The sequence below is a fragment of the Mangifera indica genome, chromosome 6, assembly GCF_011075055.1.
Source record: "Mangifera indica cultivar Alphonso chromosome 6, CATAS_Mindica_2.1, whole genome shotgun sequence".
Lineage (NCBI taxonomy): Eukaryota > Viridiplantae > Streptophyta > Magnoliopsida > Sapindales > Anacardiaceae > Mangifera > Mangifera indica.
In genome coordinates, this window is record NC_058142.1 from 1,321,545 (window position 1) to 1,343,451 (window position 21,907).

Genomic DNA, 21,907 nt, shown 5'->3' on the forward strand with positions numbered 1-21,907 from the left:
TTCTGGTCTTGAAATCTTCTTTATTTGACTTCCCAAACTCAATTTCATATAAGACAATTTTATATAAGACAAAAGATTATTTTTTAATTAAAATTTTAACTCAATTTTAAAAATACATTCATAATAGATAAAAAAATTCAAATATCTATTCACCCTTAAATTGTTGTTAAATTTATCGTTAAATATAAGTGTAAAATCATTATTTAATAATAATATTAAAAAATATATTATTTTATTTTCTTTTCTTTTTAGATTCTAAAAATTAATATTTTATTCCTATACTTGAATTTTGAAAAGTGACTCTCCCTCCCAAATCCTTAAGTTTTTTCTTTATCTTTCCCTCCGGCTATCGATGATTGATGCTATGCGTTAATAGACAACTAGTATCATCCAGATTTGAGTGACGCTCGTCATCCTTAATTGGCACAAGTTTATATTTGTGTTTTTTATCTTTCGTAGATATATATTTGTCATTTCACCAAAACTTAGGTGAGAAATTGTCTTTTGACCTTTTATATAATATACAAGGATAAATTTAATTCGAGTTAATTCATATTATATTATTTATCTTACTAACAATCTTATTACGATACTAACTATGTTTGAGAAGCTCAATTCAAATTGAATTCACCTTTAATTATATCAAGCAAGTTAAAAAAGATTGTCGATGAAACTAAACCTGAAAAAGCATGTGAAGCTCAAGGGAAAATTCCAAAACTACAAATGCAGTGAAATGGGAAATTGGCTTTTCATGCATGGAAAAAGGTTCTTTATTAATTTATTGAATTATTTTATTTTGTATTCTATATTTTATTTGATATTATTTATGAAACGGTCAACCTGAGAAATGGGAAGAGAAGGAAGACGAATGTGGCTCAGATATCTCTCTTCCCTCGATCAAAATCTTCATCATTTTTGCCAAAATTTTCCATCCTTACCAACCCAACCCCACCCCAACTCCAATTCAACCTAAACCTGATTCAAAATCAAAACAACAATGGTGGTTAGGTTCGATATGGGATATTGACTCGGTTGCCTTTAATATCATTGCCTTGATGAATTAAATTGTTGACCAGACATAAAAGGTGGACCAAGTTAAATAAACTTGAACACAATTCAATTTCCTATAATAATGATAATGATAAGGATAATGATGATGAAAGATGATAATATATGTTAGGTCTGTCTACATATATTGTAAATGATAAGGATATATGTTAGGTTAATTCTTAGAAACTTAGCAAAATTACATATCTTTTCTTTTTTGGCGTGTGCAAAAATAGGATGATTTGAATATTACGTATTCAATTACAATAAAATTATATATATATTTTTTTTGTTACATAATTTGAATATATAAATAATATGTCACTATATGATTAGATGAGTTTAAATTAAAAATAAAGTAACACTCATTTACACTAATACATTATTTGTATACCAAGATTATATGTAAAAATGTATATGCATAATATCACTCATTCAATTAAATCATCTAAGTTGAAAAAATTGGCATTGTTTCCATGTAGAAATTTATGTTTTGTTCTTGTAGTTTGTTTTAGATTGTGTTATATGCTCCATAGTTTCACTCAAGTGTTGTGAATTAATTATATAAACTTGAATCAAACATATATTATTACGGTTAATTTGATTCGAAACTAACTTGACATTAAATCCATACTATTTATCAATTGGAATGAGTTTGAATTGAAATTGATCTAGATCCAAGTTGATGGTGTGCTTTGATGATGAGATATAAGAAAGATTGGGAAAATATTTCAAGGACAAATGATGTGAAAGGCCAAGCTAAAGGTCCATTAAGACATGGGATCATTCATAATTCATTCTCATCTCATTTTCCAATTAAGCTACAATAAATAGGCCAAGGTATGATCCCTACATTGCATTTTGTCATAACTCTTCTACTTCACTTAGCCAAGAATATGAGGGAAGTCAATCTTCTCCATCTTCGATCCACGAGAGAATGTTGAAAATAAGAGTTTTATTGTTTGTTGTATTTGTCCTAACTTGGTAAAATACTATAAATTTAACCTTATAATAAAAGTTTTATTGTTTGTTGTATTTGTTCTAACTTGATAAAATACTATAAATTTAACCTTATATATAAGCAAAAGACGTAAGAAATATCTAACTAAAATATTATATGTGTAACTCTGAAAAAGGTCTAGATATTAATTATACAAAATATCTAACTAGTAGTTTAGTAAAGAGATTATTCAGACATGATACGATAAATAATAAAAAAATATAGTTATAAAAATGAGGGTATAACAAATATTATATTTCATCGTGATTTTTTTTGAAATTCTCAAAACTTTTGTCGACTTTTCCCTTAGGAAAAAAAACCACGCTTTCTCAACTATAATAGTGAAGCTAATACTATTTAAAAAGATTAACCTCATCTAAGTAAAAATCAATATAGTATGAAAAGAACCCTAGTGTCAATAATGATGCTAGAAAGACTTGCATGGCAAAAATTGTTGACTTTCTTAATGATAAAGATGAGAGAACCATAACCAATAACAAAAAATAAATGGGCAGCTTTACATGGGATGTTTGGAATGCCCACTTGCCATCACTTCGTATATTTGGTGGGAGGAATCCCATTTGCAAGATTGAGATGAAAAATCAAGAAAAAAAATAAGAGTCCTTTTGACTTTAAAAATTATCAACGAAGAAACACGAGAAAAACGTGGAGTATATACTATATATATATGTATAGTTTTTTTAATTATTAATATATATTTTAAATTATAAAACTTAAAAACTAAATAATAAAATATAAAATAGACGACATTTTGGTCATTGTCTAATCTATTAAACCAGAATAATATATAAATGATGAACGATCTCTCAAATCCTGACTGACTAATTAAAGTTATCAGTTCATCTCAGTGAATGAGCCAGAGTTTTGGCGGCTACGTGGTCCATTGAATTGAATTAAACAAAGTGAATTTCATATATATATATAAAATTTGAAATTGAGCATGTTCGATATAATGGGACCATTTTTGAAATGATTTCATTTTCATCCACCCTAGCAGAAACTTCGGGCGAGCCTTCCTCTTAGCCAATTCATTTGTTCTTCAATATCATCATTTTCATATCTACCAAAGCTGCTATAATATCTTCAACATACAATTCACAATATTCATTCCATAGCTCATCGGGGATTTAAGGTGCAAGTGCAATTGCAAGTTTTGATCTCTCTTCTGTCTTTTATAAATATAACATAATTCTCTTAGACTAAGACTTGAATCTCACATAAAAAAATATGATTATATTTTCATGGGTTATTTATGTAAGAATTTTATGGTTTTAAGTGTTTCAATCTTACCAATTAATTTTTAAAGTATGATTCTTCGAATGTTTAAATTAAATCCATATACTTCTTCTACACAATTTTCCTTGTTATTCGGTTCATTCAAGAGTTCTATGTTAGACTAATCATTAAGTTTGAATTTGATCCAAATTGTTTGAGTTTGAATTTGAATGAATTGAGGTTAACTTAAGGATTGAGAACATTTTCATAAAACAAGTCAAGTTCAAATCAATCTAAATATTTGAGTTTGAATAGACTCGAATCAAATTCAGAGATTTGAACTTAGAGCAAACCTCAACTCGTTGATCTCAAACTAAATCTCGTTTGAACTCTATCCGAATCAAATCCAACTCTATTAAATACTCCACACGCATATCCACCAAAACCATTTAAGTTGCACTCAACTTTCAGGAAAGATTCATTCATTCATGTTGCGTCTTTTAATTGCACTTGCATTTGCTCCCCACAAAGAGATAAGTTTTATCCGGGCATACGGGCTTTTTATCAAGTTTAAGCTCCATTAATGAGCTGAGTCATGTGTTAAGGTTTCCACAAACTTTGTATCCAAAAAGAGTTGGTGAAGTACTCTAGGATGAGAGATTAAGTCTACTTTTAAGCAGTTTTTAAGGAGATTAAACATATATAATTATCATAAAAGATCGATAAATACTCCTGTTTAGTAGTAAGCTGACTTAACAAGATTAAATTCCTGGCAGGATAAGATTGTGCAGGAAGTGCTGCAACTTTAAGGATATTTGCTTTTCGAATGCATGTTCCACTGATGAATGCAAATTAATTTGTGCATTCCATTTCCATTTGCCTGCCCGAGAGTGGCAATTCAAATTATTTCACCCTTCAAAAGACACCGATTTTTTTTTTTTGTATATTGTAGGTCGAGAAATTATATATAGAAGAAGGTGTTTGTTTCTTATCGGATGGGAAAGTTGTTAGGTTTTAGTATACCTGTAAAGGAAAGTCTTGCCCATTGAAAGTGAAAATTTAACTAAAAATTTGTTGCTCCTTCAATTGTTGATTGTGAGAAATGTCGAAATGAAACCTCGACATATCTCCTTGGAATAAGCAAAACAATGACAATTATTAGATGGTAGTGACCCAACATCTCTAATATTCTTTAACTGGGTATTTGAATTCGATGATATGCGGCAAAAGATGATTGATCTGCGAGTAAGAATAAAATAATCTCTTCTTCATCATTAGTCCTTGGCTTGTTCACCTATTTCTTGTTAGGAGTATTTATGTTTATTTTTGTTTGGGATTCATAACAACAACTAAGCATCAACAGAGACTCCTTAAGCAAAAGCATTCCATGAAAAACACAATGGTGATAGGAAACATGTAGGATGGAGAAGAAGGAACGTGATGAACGCGCAGACCACATTATATGCCCCATTAGGTGGCAAAACACGATACCAACTTTTGTTAGTGGCCTTTCGTTTCGTCTGGCAACAATTGCACCTGCAACGACGAATCCCCAGCCTTAAATTTCAGCACGAACCCGTACGGACCATCACGTTTCATGGCCAATAAAGGCCAGCTAGTGGGTTTTGCCTTGTCCAATGCGTGGTCCTATCAGCTATATAACTCGCTGCATCATATATACATATATACAGAGAGATATGGTGGCGGTAGTTCTGGTGGAGGTCGAATTTTTCAAAGATGTTTGTATCAGAAAGCTATGGTGGTTGAATTGCTGCCAAAGTTTTCAAAAGATTATGTGATGAAGAAGATGATGATGATGATAATACCATGTGATCAATATTCTGCAACTTTCAGATTCATATTCTTCTTCAACATCATCATTTATCTCTTTAATCATTCTCAAAATTACGTATTATATATATGTTGATTTAGTTTGAATTATTCTGATAAATACTAAAAGACAGTTCAAAACATAGATAAGATGGGATTGAAAACAAATTAAATGTTGACTCATAAACATGTTAATGCAGTCTGCCACAGAGATGACAAGTCTTGTAACTTGCGGACTGCCGGTGTATATGATTTATGAATGTGATCCAACCAATATGGTTCTGCAAAATCTTGATTTTGAATGTATTAGCAATGTTTTTAAAACCGGACCGATAATCGAATTGATTATCTCACTGATTTATTGTTCAACCGGTTTAATCAGAGAATTAACCGGTTCAACTTATTATCAAATTATAATGAAAAGGTTTTGCTTAAAAATTTGTAAAAAATAAAATCAATCAAGATGCCCACACTTATAGAGATTAAAAGTTTAGAACATATTTTTTTAAGGAGTAACAATTATTTATTTGATTTCAATGAAATAATTAAAATTAAAAAAGTTTCAATCTCATGATACAGAAAAAAAAAACATAATTTTATAAATTGTTATATATAGAAGACATTTTAATAGATATAAGATATTTTTTTCCTTTTTATTTTATTTTTGAACTTATTTTTCCTTACTAACTTTTAGAAATTTATCCAGTCTAATAAAAAATAATCAAATTATTGAAAAATAATTAAAATTTAAAAAATTCAAAAATCAAACCCAGTCAAACTCGATTTTTGACTAGTTCATCTAGTCAAACCTAGTTTTTGACTGAGTTTGATCGACTCAATAGCAAAACCAGTTTTTTATATTAACCAGACCGGACTTAGAGTTGGTTTCTGGTTCAACTGGTCGGTCCAATCCGGTTTTCAAATAATTGTGTATCAGCAACAACCTGATTCATTTATTGAAGTTGTTGTTTTTGTTTATGGGAAAAATCACAGAAATGGACACTCCATAAGTGAATATTTGAGCAAAAAACTACAAAGATATCAATCAAATATGTCATTACATATAGGTTAAACTCAATATTTTTTAAATTACCTTTATATTCTATCTTCTGTCAATAGTGAAAAGTTATCGTTTCTTATCAAATCAAGCTCATGTAATAAATATAAGTATCTTATTTTTATATAATTAAAATATTAATAAATCTACTTTTTTTTGGTAAATGCTATTAAAAACCCAATTGAAATATTTTCCAAGAACATAGTCGTGAATATGAACCCTCAAACAAGGGATTCAACCTAGTTAAAATCTCTCTCCTCTTTATTCACTCATACGCTCATACAAAATTACTCGTAATATCTTATACATGATCATTATATATAGTGCATAATGAAATTATCCCATAATTCTAATCACAATTATGGTATTCTCTCTTGCGCAAAGCTTTATATTAGGTATCTCTAGTTGTTATTTAAAATTCGCATCAAAGTGATTAGTACATTCGATTGTGTATGAGGTAGAGATTCATGTTGGCATGCTGCCCATTTTGGACACAGCCTTTAATGTAACTAACACAAAACCTGGATTATTCCTGGAGTTGGTTCAATTTTTTATTGATGATAGCAGGAATGTGCTGGACAGAGCGCGGGTTACCTTTCACTTTCAGCCCCGAGGAGCTCTTCATATCTCCTTGGAATGGTTGATTGTGAGAAATGTCGAAATGAAACCTCGACATATCTCCTTGGAATGAGCAAAACAATGACAATTATTGGATGGTAGTGACCCAACATCTCTAATATTCTTTAACTGGGTATTTGAATTCAATGATATGCGGCAAAAGATGATTGATCTGCGAGTAAGAATAAAATAATCTCTTCTTCATCATTAGTCCTTGGCTTGTTCACCTATTTCTTGTTAGGAGTATTTATGTTTATTTTTGTTTGGCATTCATAACAACAACTAAGCATCAACAGAGACTCCTTAAGCAAAAGCATTCCATGAAAAACACAATGGTGATAGGAAACATGTAGGATGGAGAAGAAGGAACGTGATGAACGCGCAGACCACATTATATGCCCCATTAGGTGGCAAAACACGATACCAACTTTTGTTAGTGGCCTTTCGTTTCGTCTGGCAACAATTGCACCTGCAACGACGAATCCCCAGCCTTAAATTTCAGCACGAACCCGTACGGGCCATCACGTTTCATGGCCAATAATGGCCGGCTAGTGGGTTTTGCCTTGTCCAATGCGTGGTCCTATCAGCTATATAACTCGCTGCATCATATATATATATATACAGAGAGATAAGGTGGCAGTAGTTCTGGTGGAGGTCGCATTTTTCAAAGACTTCTGTATCAGAAAGCTATGGTGGTTGAATTGCTGCCAAAGTTTTCAAAAGATTATATGATGAAGAAGATGATGATCATGATCATGATCATACCACGTGATCAATATTCTGCAACTTTCAGATTCATATTCTTCTTCATCATCATCATTTATCTCTCTAATCATTCTCAAAATGACGTATTATATATATGTTGATTTAGTTTGGATTATTCTGATAAATACTAAAAGACAGTTCAAAATATAGATAAGATGGGATCGAAAACAAATTAAATGTTGACTCATAAACATATTAATGCAGTCTGCCACAGAGATGGCAAGTCTTGTAACTTGCGGACTGCTGGTGTATATGATGTATGAGTGTGATCCAACCAATATGGTTCTGCAAAATCTTTATTTTGAATGTATCAGCAGCAACCTGATTCATTTATTGAAGTTACTGTTTCTGTTTATGGGGAAATCACATAAATAGACACTCCAAAAGTGAATATTTGAGTAACAAACTACAAAGACTTCGATTAGATACATTATTACATATAGGATGAATTCTCCGGTATTTATGAAATTATCTTTATATTTTATTTTATGTCAACAGTAAAAAGTTATCATTTCCTATCAAATCAAGAACATATAATCAATATAAGGATTTTATTTTTATATAATTAAAATATTAATAAATCTACATTTTTGTAAATGCTATTAAAAACCCAATGGAAATACTTTCCAATAAACTCTCAAATAAGGGATTCAACCTAGTTAAAAACTCTCTCCTCTTTATTTGCTCATCCGCTCATACAAAATCACTCGTAATATTTTACACATGATCGTTATATATAGTGCATTATGAAATTATCTCATAATTCCAATCACAATTATCGTATTCTCTCTTGCACAAAGCTTTATATTAGGTACCTCTAGTTGGTATTTAAAATTGGCATCAAAGTAATTAGTACATTGGATTATCTATGAAGTCGAGATTCATGTTGGCATGCTGCCCATTTTGGACACAGCCTTTAATGTAACACAAAATCTGGATTATTCCCGGAGTTAGTTCAATTTTTTATTGATGATAGCATATGAATGTGCTCGACAGAGTGCGTGTTACCTTTCACTTTCAGGCCCGAGGAGCACCTCATTTTGTCTTTGATTAGGCAGGAAACTGCCTGCCCCAGACTGTGTCTGTTAAGTGTCGCTCAAAAGTCAAGACACATAAGGCATCATTTTTATTTTTGATTCTGTGAAACCACTCCCACCGTACCTGTCTACCCGTCTACGACTGGTATCGTTATTAGATTAATAATAAATGTCTTTAAATCTAGATTATTCTCTTGTCTTGGACCCACCAAAGGTGTGATTGTTCAATGCCCAGAACTATTAGCGACTGTTATGTTTGGGCAGGCCATTGATGAATATTGGATTCATTATCGTTAAGAGATACCGGTCTTGCATTCTAATTATTCATTTCTTGGTATGATTTTAAAATATCTATTTGTTTTTATATATTTAACTAAAGGTGGGTTTTAGCCGAGTCAAACCAAGGCCAAATAAGAGCCAACTTGAGCTCATCTCTTAATCAAAATGGCCAGCTTTTGAGCTCAGCTCATTCACACAGACCGTTCAGTGACACCAAGAAAGAAGAAACACCGAAGAACAAAAATTGTCAGCAAGGCATTGATCTCAAATTGAGCTCGAGATCACCCACCTAAATAACTCAAGCTCAGCTTGTTCAAACCGACCACAGATCCAAGCCAAAACCAGTCCACCCCTACTTGTAACCTTGCGTACTGAAATTTGAAAGTCTGTTTTCAGTGGGATCATCATAGGTTCACTCTAATCAGCAACACAACTTCTAAAGAATGTTATGCAAATGATGCTCCCGATTGACCCATTTCGAATCTTGCAAGCCCCAAACACCGATTTGAAAATCAAATCAACCACAATATGAAAGCACTGCTAGTTTCAACTAAAGGGCCGGAACTGTATGATTGGCCAGTAAAAACCCTGGTAGGTAAAACTTGATAAAATATTTTCTCATTTGAAGTCAATATATTCTTTTCTTCAGAAATTTAGCAAAGATGTTCTAGGAATATGCACATAAATGACAACAATTGCTCCAAAGATTACTTAACATCCCACAAAACTACAGCAACAATGATCATAGGCAATTATGCACACTGTAGCTTCAAATAGTAAGAAGAAGCACACCAAAATCTCATTTGCAAGTGATGCGGAAGGAACAGCTACAAATTGGACTCAAAGTAACTTATGCCTTGGCTTTTCCAGCCTGAAATGATTGAATCCTCTGTTGTACTTTAAAGATCTACAAGTAAACAAAACAATTAATTTTACATTAAAAAATACAATGCACAATGAAGAAGGATAGAATGTTCATCATGTAGCAAAATTTGCAACACTGCACATAGTTTCATTATGGACTATTAGCCACAAGGCCCACAAAACAGGACATGGATATTATATCAGAATTTTTTCCCACACAAAAAAAAAAAAATAATTGTACTAAAACTATATTCACTAATAATGAGTATTAATTTGGGTACATCATCATTAGCATCCAAATTAGTACTCATTATAAATATACATAACATCACTCAAAAAATTAATAAGTCAATCTTATTATCCCCATATCTATTGAACCTCAAAGCAGCTTGGATCTAATACCAAGAAAACAAATACACAATAAGTACTAAATGTCGACCTTTTACTGAAGACAAGTTATGACCAATAAAAGCCCTCTGCATAAAGTTTCAAATGCTTCCTCAATCATCCTATTTTGTGATGAAAACTATTCATATACAATAAAGGTGGTAAGATACAAGCAGACAGATTGAAAGAAAGAGAAATGAGATACAATTATGAATGATAGAAAAGTCAAATTTTGGGTTTCTCTAATACCAACCAGTCTGATCTAATAAACCCCTATTATAGTGGCTGAGCCGTATCTTAGCTTTTATTAAGTTAACATAAAATCATAGTAGCATTTGACACTCAATTAGGTAGAGAACTTCAAATGATAACAGTAAAGAACAGAGGCAGTAAAAAATTTTCGTTTTAACAACAAAAGCAAGCATATAAAAAGGTAGAAAACTAACCGCCTCTTTCTTGCTATTTTGTTTTTCTTCCAAATCTTGAAGAGTTGCATCAAGTCGCTTCCTATGAAGCACAAAGACAGATTAAAAGTCAAGGCTATGCAATAACAAAGACAATCATACTAATAATGGTAATGATCACAACAATAATAAAGTAGAAAAATAAATAAAACAAAAGGATGAAGAGGAAGAATATGATGACATTATTTGACTCATGGAACACACTGCAAATAGTTCTTGCATAAGCACCTATATCTACATAAGAAGAAAGCATGAACACACACCAATCTATATAAGCATTATTTTTCCAGAAAAAAATGTACTTCAAAAGCGTATGTCAGAATATGTAGTTAATCCAAACCAACAAGTATAGTAAAGCTAAAAAATAAGCCTGAAGTTTAAATTAGATACTTGAAGTATAGTTTTTCTTTGGGATAACAATAGTTCCAGATAATAAATGCTTTGATTGGATCCTGCACCTGATTATAAATAAATGCAAGTTACTATAAAATAAACTATTCATAAGCTTCACAAAATCTCTCCCCATTGCATCCCTTCCCATTATGACAAGAGATGCTCAGATGTAAATTCCTTTCTCGATTATATGGCTCTGGCATTCACATTTGTAGCTTAAAATTTTTGAAAGGCAGACAATAATGAACATGCATGAAAAAACTATTCTAGCCTGCATTCTATATGGGGCTGAACACTTCCATTCCATCTTTGAAAGGCAGCTAACAAAGAAAGTACCAACACATCTGTGGACTAGAGGAAAATACTTAAAACTACAGCCTAATTAAACCCAGTTATCTGATACTTCAGAAGTCCTTAAGAATAAATCCAAAAAAGAACAAAGCAAATTATAACTTCAGAACATTGCAAGAAATACAAATGAACCAAGTAGTGAACACACATACAATTCATCAGAGATGTACTCAATTCTCTTGCGCACATTCGCATTAGCCTCAGCTAAATCTTGCTTCACTAGCACAGGACCAATCAATTTGTATACATTTGCTCCATCATTTAACAGAGCCAACTCCTAAAGTAACAACATGAATTCATCAACACAATAATTAATAAACAGAAAAATAAAAATAAAAACACCAACCTTAAGGACGAGTTCGTTCTCTCCAAGCTGTATGGTGTACTTCTTTCTGACTTGGTGATTCTTGGCTATATCTGATACAACACAAAATCGTTCATGCTAGGGTTTTTATTCGAATTCTTTCACGTGTATATATTTATATGTAGAAAACGAAAATGAAGACCTAAATGAGCTTGCCTTTCTGAATTTTACTAAGATCGTTAGCTTTGTTTTCGAGTTCGCGCTGGAGGTCTCGAAGAGCTGCCGAAGATGCCATTGCCTTCTTTCGTGATGTGCGCTTAGTCGACCGGGTGTCGTTTAGGAACCAGTTTATTTAGGGCCAGGCCAATGTAACTAAATGGACTTGGGCTGTTGGGCATAACCGAACAACTCTTTTCTTTGATTGATATCTGACCTAGGGATTCGTATGGAAAATCACTGTTGTGTTGTGCTACATTATTAATGGGAAAAAATAATGTTAGGATAGTGCAAGTATGGGCATTAGACATGGTCCATATGGAGCAACAATTTAATATAGTAAAAGGAGACCTAAGACCAAGAGTCCAAGACTGAATAAATTAAGGTTAATATTAAAAAAAAAAGTCCTAATATGACGGTGACATGTGTTCCATGAATAATTCAATTTTATTTTGACCATCGTATTAACTCAAGGATCTAAAAAATTGGGGGGGGGGGGGGGGGGGGGGGGGGGGGAGTACGATGCAACTATTTAGATAATTTTTCAATTTAGCTTGAAGTCAACAATTCTACATTTCTTTTTCTTAAACAAATTCCCCCTCTTTTTCTTTGATAGCTATTTTCATTTAAAAAATTTGTTTTTTTTAATAATTCAAATGGGTAAGAATAAATATTCAAATTAAGGTTGAACTACCTTTATTCACATCTGGTTCGGTTTTAATACACTCCACTCAAAATATCTTTCAAACCCAACCATGAATTTTATTAGACATAAATGCAAGCCCACCATAATACCTGGAACTGAAATTATTTTGTGTCTAAATTATTTATCAAGGGAGGCAATAAAGCAATGTTTTTTAATTTTTTTTCTTTCCAGAAAAAAGTATGTACAACTTTGCATAAACGATTCTTTATAATTCTTGTCGATAATTATATTAATAATTCACGGGTGAAATATTGGACAAACAAATAGTACGGTCTTACTCATAATACGGCGGTGTGCTGGGCCGGTCGGGACGCGGGAGCCCCAAATCTCAACACAGGCAATTAATAAAAAATATGGTGATGAAATAGTTAAATACAAAAGGTAGTGGGAACAAGGACCACTAGTGCGGTGGACCTTTTACTTTTTCTTGTTCACTTAGAGAAATTAAAGAAGCCCTTTTTGTCATATTAATCATATATAAAGTAGCTTACATTACAGTAAATAAAGTAGCGGCTTCAAGTAAAGACGATAGAGCTGGAATCTTGGATAAAAGCCACTCTGCCATCTCTCCTTTTCTCTGTCCAAGAGCAATTTCTGCTCACTCACTCTAACCAGCTATTAAGAGAGATAAGAGAACTCTTCTGAAGTTAGCTAAAACAATGGCGAGGAGCTCTTCAAGAACCAGATGGGTCTCTTTGCTCATGCTTCTTCTTTCTCATTTGGCTACTGCCACAGCCCTTGTTCAAGATGGTATGTCTATCTATGTCTATTTTCTTCTAATCTACTCTTATTTACATGTATGCCTTGTGGGTGTTGTTCTGTTTGTTCTGAGATCTGCTGCATTTTGTGGTGCCGCTTTTCTTTTCCGTAAATCTCCCGATGTGTGAGTCTTACTTTTGTGTTGCTAGGATTACTTATTACAGTTGATTTTGGTCATTGGTCATCGGAATCTGCTCTGGTTTCGACACCCAGTTTCTACTTGCCAATGCTTCAACAACATTAGGACTTTTTACTAGGACCCCGCTTTGAAAAACCCTAGAAAAGCTTTCGCCTTTCTTTGTGCTTAAATGTGAAGGTAAATACATTTACCATGGATCGATAATAGTACTTAAGTCTTAGTGTTCTGGAGCCAACAAAGAAGGAAGCAGGCCTATTGCTTTAATAATAAGTTATTTTTACGAGACTGAGAGAAAGATTGTGTTCTGGGCAAGTTTATAGTTATCTCATTGTCAATATATTCTCCACTTATTTCATTGATTATTTAATCAGTAATATCTTATCATCCTTAAGCATGTAGGATGTCCATAACTCTGGTTCATTATGGTCTTCGAGTTGGCTCCACCACCATCGAGTGTTTCTTGGAGAATTCTATTCTAGCCACTTTAATGGTCAGCCACTCAAGCCGTTTATTCTTCTTGTTGTTGGAACATTTTTTATTCTTTATTGCTAAAAATCAAGTCTTTAATTACTTTATATGACTGTTTTAGTGTTTTGGCTGTTCTCGATAATGGTCATTATTGTGAAAATACCGTTTTTATATAATACCCATTTGGCAAATGATGTGAAGTCTTACCAGTAAACTCAATTTCATCTCAAAAAGCCCTCAACGGACGGTTAGTTTTCGGAACAAATAGGATATGGGTCCAAATGTGCTATGGGTATATAAGATTAAACTCTTCTTCATTTATCTATCATTCTTGGAGCTGGATATTAGAGTCAGTGTTTTTGCTTATTTAAAATGATAAAAATAAAAAAAAATCATATTGAAAAGAGTAGCTGTTTACCAAACATCTTCTTTGCTATAGATAAAAGAGGAAAAAAGAATGATGCATTGAACATGAAGTTGGTGGATTATGGGCCAATGGGCCATCTCCATTCATCCTTTTCTCCGTTCTAAGCAGAGTAAAATGACTTTATTGCATCATTTTCCCGCCAAAATCGGTCCTTTTTGACAAAACGACAAGGGCTTTTTCGTAAAAGCGAGTAGCTCCGTTTACTTTAATCGCCGAATTTCACTCTTTTGGATTCGGTGCGCCATTTCAATGGTACAATTTTTCTGCCGAGTCATGTGTAAAATCAATGCTCTTATAAAACGCAGTGTCATACCATGATGTAAAAAGTGAAAACAACTTTTTCAACTTAGTCAAACATAGAGGACTGCTGTTGAAAAATGGACCAATGGGTTGGCCCTTCGAGGACCCACGCGGCTTCTACGTTCCTTTTTCGGTTTAGACGGTCCCTTTACATGAGGCATGAGACTTGCAAGTAGATAAGGTTATCCACCGAGCTTATTGAATAGCTATTTTACATTGCAACATAGGTACGAATAATGATTTTTATTATATGAAAATAAGTTGATATGAATTAATGATTTTCTTTGTATTGAAGTCAATAGAAAAGAATTTATTGCTTCAATTTATGGCACAATAAATTCAAAATAATTTATAAGCGTGTTAATTGTGAGCAGGTTGATGAGATTTATTGACTGCTGTATATATTATAATAAAATGTGAAATAAAATAATTAAAATTTTAATTTACAGGTCTTGTGGCGAACGGTGATTTTGAGGCCGCCCCATCCAACGGCTCTCCAAGCGAGATCATTGGGAGCGTTACCGACATTCCAAGCTGGAAAGTAAAGGGCACCGTCGAGCTAGTCTCATCTGGGCAAAAACAAGGTGGGATGATCCTCATCGTACCACAAGGCTCCCACGCCGTTCGATTAGGCAACGACGCCGAGATCAGCCAAGAAGTGGAGGTGGAGAAGGGGTCCACTTATTCCGTTACGTTCAGCGCGGCGCGGACGTGCGCACAGCTGGAGTCACTTAACGTGTCCGTGCCACCTGCTTCGCAGAACATGGACCTTCAGACATTGTACAACGTGCAAGGGTGGGACCCTTACTCGTGGGCCTTCGTGGCCCAAGAAGATACCGTGAATTTGGTTTTTAGAAATCCGGGCATGGAAGATGACCCCACTTGTGGGCCCATCATTGATGACATTGCTATCAAGAAGCTTTTCAGTCCTGATAAACCCAAAGGTAAATTTTATTTTAGTTTTTTTTTTTTTTTGTGGGTCCAAATGCAGGTGTCATTTGATGCTTTCTGATCAGCATCCAAAGCGTGGGTCCGATTTGATGGAAGATTTTTCTTCAATAAGTCTCTGGTCTCGTCCAAGCTTGAAATCTAGATAGCAAAAATTCAACGCTTATAACTCTAATCTTAGAAAATAATTATAATATAATGTTTTGAATAATTTATTCTTTGATTGGCCCGATATTAAAGCATTGTGGCCCTTTAGTTGCACAACTTTTCCTCTCTAATTAAAGGGGTGAGAGAGGGACCTTCCTCATAGGATAGGGCAGAAGATATTTAAGTATCATTTGCTCACCTTGAAAGGGGAAATGGGGCAGTCCTTATCGAGTTAAATTAAAATAAAACATGGATTGACTCAAGTCTGTTATTTGAATTGGAGGATATTGGAAAGGGATTCAAGTTGAATATGAGAGGTTATCGAATTAAAACTCTAATTTGAATTTGGTATGAATTGAGTCCACAGCTCCTGTTGGGATGTTGTGATTAACGAAGACGAAAAGAAAAAGTTTGGTTCTTTAATAATCACAAATGGGAAATCATTATGCTTTTAAAGTAAAATTTGTCTCAGAATCTTGATTGGCTCTGTTTTGCTATGTTCTTTGCAGACAATGCTGTACTGAATGGTGATATGGAAGAAGGCCCATGGATGTTCAGAAATGTGTCATTAGGGGTTTTACTTCCGACCAACCTCGATGAAGAAACATCCCCATTGCCCGGTTGGAGTGTTGAATCAAACAGGGCAGTCCGCTACATAGACTCGTACCATTATTCTGTCCCGCAGGGCAAACGAGCTGTGGAATTACTCTCTGGGAAGGAAGGAATCATCTCTCAAATGGTTGAGACCTCAGCAAACAAGGATTATACAATGACATTTGCTTTAGGCCATGCTGGGGACAAATGCAAGCAGCCTCTTGCAGTTATGGCCTTTGCCGGGGACCAAGCCCAGATAGTCCATTACACGCCCGATTCTAACTCAACCTTTCACAGTGCCAGTCTGAATTTCACCTCTAAGGCAGACAAGACACGGATTGCATTCTACAGTGTGTATTATAATACAAGAACTGATGATTTGAGCTCGCTTTGTGGCCCTGTGGTGGACGATGTAAGGGTATGGTTTTCGAGTTCCATGAGAAATGTGTTTGGGAGATTGGGATTGGGAGTTGGGGTTGGGTTTTGGGTAGTTGTTTTTGCTTTGTTTTAGAGTTGTTGTTTGAGTTGAATGTGTTGTTTAAGTTTCGTTTAGTGGGTTTGACAGTGGGAGTACTGGTAAACCAAAATCCCATGTCTTGTATGTTTGTATGTGAGCCTTTGCTTTAGAGTTTTGTTATTAAAAATATGAATTTGTCTTAGTCAAGAATGTTTCATGGTATTTCATCAATCAGTGCAAAGAAGGCAACAAAAGTAACGAATGATTTTAATTCTATTTTATTTTACACTTGTTAAAAGAACAATTCTAACACTTGATCTTCTTTAATGTCCCTCGTGACACTTTTATACTCTCTACTCTGGAGCATATGTATTGTTGGTTTTACATTTATTCGTTGAGGTAATGCATGTAGGATGTATTACTCTTTCCATCAACTGTCATTAAGAAGTAATTAGATTTAATTGTTAAATTATTACATAATCAATTTAAAATTTCATTTTAATTATCTAATTAACTACATCATGCGTTAGAAGTTCATCTAAGTCGCCTAGAAGTTGTAACTAACTAGCCTTGATTCCACCGGAAGTTGTCATCAACGGTTAGAAACGGCTCGTCGTTTAATTGACGAGGTATGAAAGCAAACGCCGTCGGATTGGTCAGTTCGGTAAGGAAAAAAAATTATTTCGATCTGAGGAGATCGAAAGGAAAAGCCCACACAAGTTTTTGTATTATTGAGGGACCCTTGTAGAGTAGCCGAGAAAGAGACTTGAGAAGGAAACAGACAACGAAAGGGAAGAAGAATGGGCGGGAGGGGTTTCTAAGAGAAAAAACTCGACTCCTTTCTTGCCTTAATAGTCTTCTTCTTCGTCCCCTCCTTTTCTCCTAATGGACGGCGTTAACGGTTCCTCCACGGCTGCGGCCATGGTCATGGCCACAGTTGTCGATGAAACCGTTGATGTTTTACTACCGTCTCCTCCTCATGATCCTGATTTCTCCCCAGTTGGATCACCTGAGTCCGATGATGTTCCTGTTCCACCGTCTGATGATGATCCTGATCACGTTCCCGCTGAAGTTCAAGCGGAAGATCCCATCCCATCTGCTGCACCTGTTCTCACTGATGATCTGAAACTTAAGATTATTAAGCAGGTAAGCTTTTCTTTCTCTTTTTAATTCTTCAATTCGAGTAATATGTTCTCGAATAATCATAGGTTTGTGTGAAGCGAAGAAATGAAAGTTTTTAGTGTAATTTTTGTTTGGTTGTTTGAAACCTAAGTAATTTCGTAATGGTGTTGCAGGTGGAATATTATTTTAGTGATGAAAATTTGCCAACTGACAAGTACATGATGAGTTTGATTAAGAAGAACAAAGACGGGTTTGGTAAGGACTTTGTATTATGGAGTTGTCTTTTTAGAAATGCCCGATAGATAAACCGCAGAAGTATATTTGCATTTTCTCATTTTATTTGCATATGTCTATGCATTTGTTTTGGTCTTGTAATTATGCTGAGATAAACTGAAGTCATGCTTATCAAGATCAACTTTCTATGAGTTCCATGGACAATTGCGTCTTTGCCAATGCAAGTTAGGTTTGGAGGATCATTAAATAGGGAGGTGTAGAAGACATATGATCTTCAAGGGAGGTATTGTATGTGACCAGAGTATGTTTTTTCAAGGGAATCTGCTTTTCCTTTTTCATGGTTTGCCAGCCAATAAGCCAGTTTGATTGAAAATATACCAACTAATATGTGGCATAATTGAGGAGCCCTTGCTGTATGTGTCCAAAAAAGTTACTGTTGATATTCATGCTGTTGTATTTTTCTAAACCTGAGAATCATCAAACTATAGAATATGTACTCTTTTGTGATTTCTTTGGTAAGACTGGGAACTTTTTATGATATTTTATAATTTTGAATAAATTTTAGACCAACCTAAAAAATATGTTATCTAATTAAAAATATATCCTGAAAGTGTCTTTATAATAGAGATGATGGAGATGATGAAGGTGATGAATTGAAGCAAGTACTTATGACAGAATGACTAGCCTGGATGTTTTCCTGGTGCAGCAAATTTTGCTGTGCTGAGCTCTGGTGGTCAATCTGAATGGTTATACAATTGACTATTGGCTGATTCCTTCTCTGTTTGAGAACCTTTCTTATGGTTAAACTTGTTCCGAGGTTGTTGATTTAATCTTTGTAATTTCTTGCATTATCATCTAAAGTCATGGTTTGAGTTGCACCTGAATATTTATCCGAACTGATGGTTGCATAACTTGATCTGAGGTCTTTAACCTTCTGAAGTTTATCTTATTTTCTAATTAAATTATCTGTCATTTTAACTTGTTATGCAACTCAATCTACTTACTATGGTAATTTTGCTTGCAGTTCCTATATCAGTTATTGCATCTTTTAGGAAAATGAAGAAGCTTAGCCGAGACAACAAATCAATAGTGGCTGCACTCAGGGAATCATCCTTGCTTGTAAGCTTCATTTTTTCCTTTAACAATGACTATGTTGTTGGTATTTTCTACATGTTTGAAGTGATTAATACAAAATCTGTTATATCCTAAGCTTTATTATAATGCAATGAATTAAATTACAGGTTGAAAAGGTTCTTTGCACTTGCATTAGTTTCTAATTTTCATAAACCAAAAACTATAGGTTGTGAGTTCAAGTGGCAAGAAAGTGAAGCGCCTTAATCCTCTTCCAGTCACTGAGGTCAAGGATTCAAAGGTATTTATTTGAAACATACTTTATTATTTCTTTTGATATGTTCCTTCAAAAAGTAATTTGGCATCTTATTTGAGGGCCCTAGTTATTCACTGTTTTGGTAGAAAATCTGCCTGAGGATCACTCGGTGGAAAACATCCAGAAAATATTTGCTCAAGCTGGAAAGTATGATTATTATCTTTTGAAATATATATATATATATATATATATTTTTATAATAATGTTGTATTTTGAATCTGCACTTCCTGCATTTTATTGATTGTAGTATTCTTTCTGAATTTCAGTGTAAGAAATGTTTGTATCAATGAGCCACATGCCATGGAAGAGTCAAAGAAAGGCAGCAGGGTTGAATTTATGATTAGTAACAAGGTATGGAATGAATAAAGGAAGGTGGGAGGTTTTATTTTTTACATGTTTGCTGGGCTTGGCTTCCATTTGTTTTTCCTGTGGTCTCTGGACTGGTGGTAAAGTTTAAGAGCAATACTGTGTGTACACATTTTTGGGACACAATTTGGAAACACAGTTAATGTGTCATCACATGATTGGATGTTACTTTATCTTTAATTCAAAATCATCCAATCATATAATGACACATCATCTGTGTACTCAAATTGTGAACCAATAGTGTGTACACATAATTTTGTTGAAAGTTTAATATCATTTAGTGGAAGGAGGATGTCAAGATTCAATTGTTATTGCATGAAAAGAATTTTTTTCTACTGAATTATTAATTTGAAGAAGAGTGATCAAATTATTAGCTTGAATTTGTTGATTAGAAAAGAGAATCAAATTCTTTTTTCATCAATCAATTTTGTTAATCCAACCTCATTTAATTTTTTGGTGTCTGTATGCAGTTACATGCATTGGTGGAGTATGAGACTGTGGAAGCTGCTGAGAAAGCTGTGAGTATCAAGGAAATCCCCTCATTAGTGCATTTGCTCTATGATGCTTTTATAGTGATCTAAGGTCTTGATTTTCTGGTAATTGGATCAGGTGGTAACATTAAATAATGAACAAGACTGGAGAAATGGCATGCGGGTTAAGCTTCTTAAGCGAGTGGTAATTGATCTTTATTATTCTGAGTTACTATTGGCTATAACAAAAGTTGACGTTGGACTATCTGTCACAGGCCAAGTATGGCCAGAGAAAGCAAGGCTGGAGGGTTGATAATGAAAGGAGTAACACTGGGCGAGCATCAGATCCCTTGGGGGATGAAGAGAACAATAACTTAAGTGAGAATCATGATGATACCCCTGATGAAGAGGTAAATGTTCCAACTTTGAACAGTTTCGTTTTGAATTAATGTGAACATGATCTTACTGAGGTTGTTATCATTGGATGAGATGAGATGAGATGGAAGAATTTGTGTGTGTGTGTATATATATAATGCGTTCGTTTATATATATAATCTAGTGTTACTCCTTTTCAGGACACAGGCCATTTATCCAGGGACAAAAAGGGGCAGAAAGGTAGAAATCGAGGACAACATAGGAGACAAATATATCATGGAAGCAATGGGCTGGGTATTTAGATTCATTACTGCATTTACTTGGTTTTTTCCCTCTTGACCCATGTATATAAAAACTTACCATTGACAGACTATATTATGTCTCCCCCAGGCCATGGAACACTTTCCTCCAGTTATGAAGCTGCGAAGCCACCTCCTGGCCCAAGAATGCCCGATGGAACCAGAGGGTTCACCATGGGACGTGGTCGACCTCCCATGTCTGCCTAAAATGCCTGTGCCTCCCATTTCCATCTAAATTTAGCAAGTCATTTGATCTCCACTTCTACTTTAAAATTTTTTTTGCTGTATTTGTATAGATGTAGAAAATGGATGCGGATATTTGAATGCGCATGTAATGACTAAAGGTTGTAATACCTCTAGTGTTTTCTGCAATTGGGAGTTCGATGTTGCTGTGAAGTTTGTAAATGCAGCATTTGGAGTAAAACGGGCTCGTATTTGGGATGTGCTCTCCTTGTAGTAATATTATTAGAGTTTATTAACCTTAAATTAGGGCTTTTATTATGGCCAAAGGACTATTTCCGACCCAAGGTATACTTTTTCTGCATATTTATACCTGTTAACTTTGAAAAGCCCACTTACCTATCAATGAGCTGTTAAAAAAAACAGATTAAAGGGTAAAATCGTTATTTTATCTATAATATTAAAAATAAATTAAAATTTAATCATATTTTCCCTCCCTAACCTTTAAAAACTAATCATTTTTTCTTAGGTCAAGTTTTGAAAAATAGCATTCCCTCCCGTTAGGGTTTAGTTTTCAATTCCTGACGTCAAATATGGAGCCATTGTCAACGACGAAGCCTTCTCAACTAGGGATGAGAATTTGGGCCCGGCTTTAGGGGCCCCGACCTTAACAGGGAGGAG

The 21,907-nt window shown here is 34.1% G+C and overlaps 3 protein-coding genes across 3 annotated transcripts; 2 read left to right on the forward strand and 1 right to left on the reverse strand.

Moving 5' to 3' along the window:
- Positions 1–9,441: 9,441 nt before the first annotated feature.
- LOC123218307 (prefoldin subunit 6-like) lies at positions 9,442–12,007 on the reverse strand. The gene is made up of 5 exons (XM_044639685.1): positions 11,849–12,007; positions 11,675–11,745; positions 11,481–11,605; positions 10,567–10,627; positions 9,442–9,776 (listed from the first exon to the last, which is right to left on the reverse strand). Exons 1-5 carry the CDS (start codon positions 11,925–11,927, stop codon positions 9,720–9,722), a joined length of 393 nt encoding a protein of 130 aa, XP_044495620.1. The 5' UTR covers positions 11,928–12,007; the 3' UTR covers positions 9,442–9,719.
- Positions 12,008–13,006: 999 nt separating this feature from the next.
- On the forward strand, positions 13,007–17,000 carry LOC123219064. The gene is made up of 3 exons (XM_044640783.1): positions 13,007–13,304; positions 15,097–15,591; positions 16,252–17,000. Exons 1-3 carry the CDS (start codon positions 13,214–13,216, stop codon positions 16,845–16,847), a joined length of 1,182 nt encoding a protein of 393 aa, XP_044496718.1. The 5' UTR covers positions 13,007–13,213; the 3' UTR covers positions 16,848–17,000.
- A 314-nt stretch (positions 17,001–17,314) lies between these two features.
- Positions 17,315–21,487, forward strand: LOC123219065 (la-related protein 6A-like). Its single transcript, XM_044640784.1, has 11 exons — positions 17,315–17,939; positions 18,089–18,170; positions 19,174–19,268; positions 19,450–19,521; positions 19,604–19,683; positions 19,803–19,887; positions 20,373–20,420; positions 20,512–20,577; positions 20,648–20,782; positions 20,948–21,041; positions 21,138–21,487. Exons 1-11 carry the CDS (start codon positions 17,679–17,681, stop codon positions 21,251–21,253), a joined length of 1,134 nt encoding a protein of 377 aa, XP_044496719.1. The 5' UTR covers positions 17,315–17,678; the 3' UTR covers positions 21,254–21,487.
- Positions 21,488–21,907: the final 420 nt, after the last annotated feature.

Coding starts and splice junctions, on each gene's coding strand:
- LOC123218307 (XM_044639685.1), bottom strand. CDS start 11,927: ATGGCATCTTCGGCAGCTCTTCGAGACCTCCAGCGCGAACTCGAAAAC. Junction 11,746..11,848: donor TCTTAGTAAAATTCAGAAAG/GCAAGCTCATTT, acceptor GTGTTGTATCAG/ATATAGCCAAGAATCACCAA. Junction 10,628..11,480: donor GAGTACATCTCTGATGAATT/GTATGTGTGTTC, acceptor TGTGCTTCATAG/GAAGCGACTTGATGCAACTC.
- LOC123219064 (XM_044640783.1), top strand. CDS start 13,214: ATGGCGAGGAGCTCTTCAAGAACCAGATGGGTCTCTTTGCTCATGCTT. Junction 13,305..15,096: donor CACAGCCCTTGTTCAAGATG/GTATGTCTATCT, acceptor TTTAATTTACAG/GTCTTGTGGCGAACGGTGAT. Junction 15,592..16,251: donor CAGTCCTGATAAACCCAAAG/GTAAATTTTATT, acceptor TGTTCTTTGCAG/ACAATGCTGTACTGAATGGT.
- LOC123219065 (XM_044640784.1), top strand. CDS start 17,679: ATGGACGGCGTTAACGGTTCCTCCACGGCTGCGGCCATGGTCATGGCC. Junction 18,171..19,173: donor GAAGAACAAAGACGGGTTTG/GTAAGGACTTTG, acceptor TTTTGCTTGCAG/TTCCTATATCAGTTATTGCA. Junction 21,042..21,137: donor TCATGGAAGCAATGGGCTGG/GTATTTAGATTC, acceptor TGTCTCCCCCAG/GCCATGGAACACTTTCCTCC.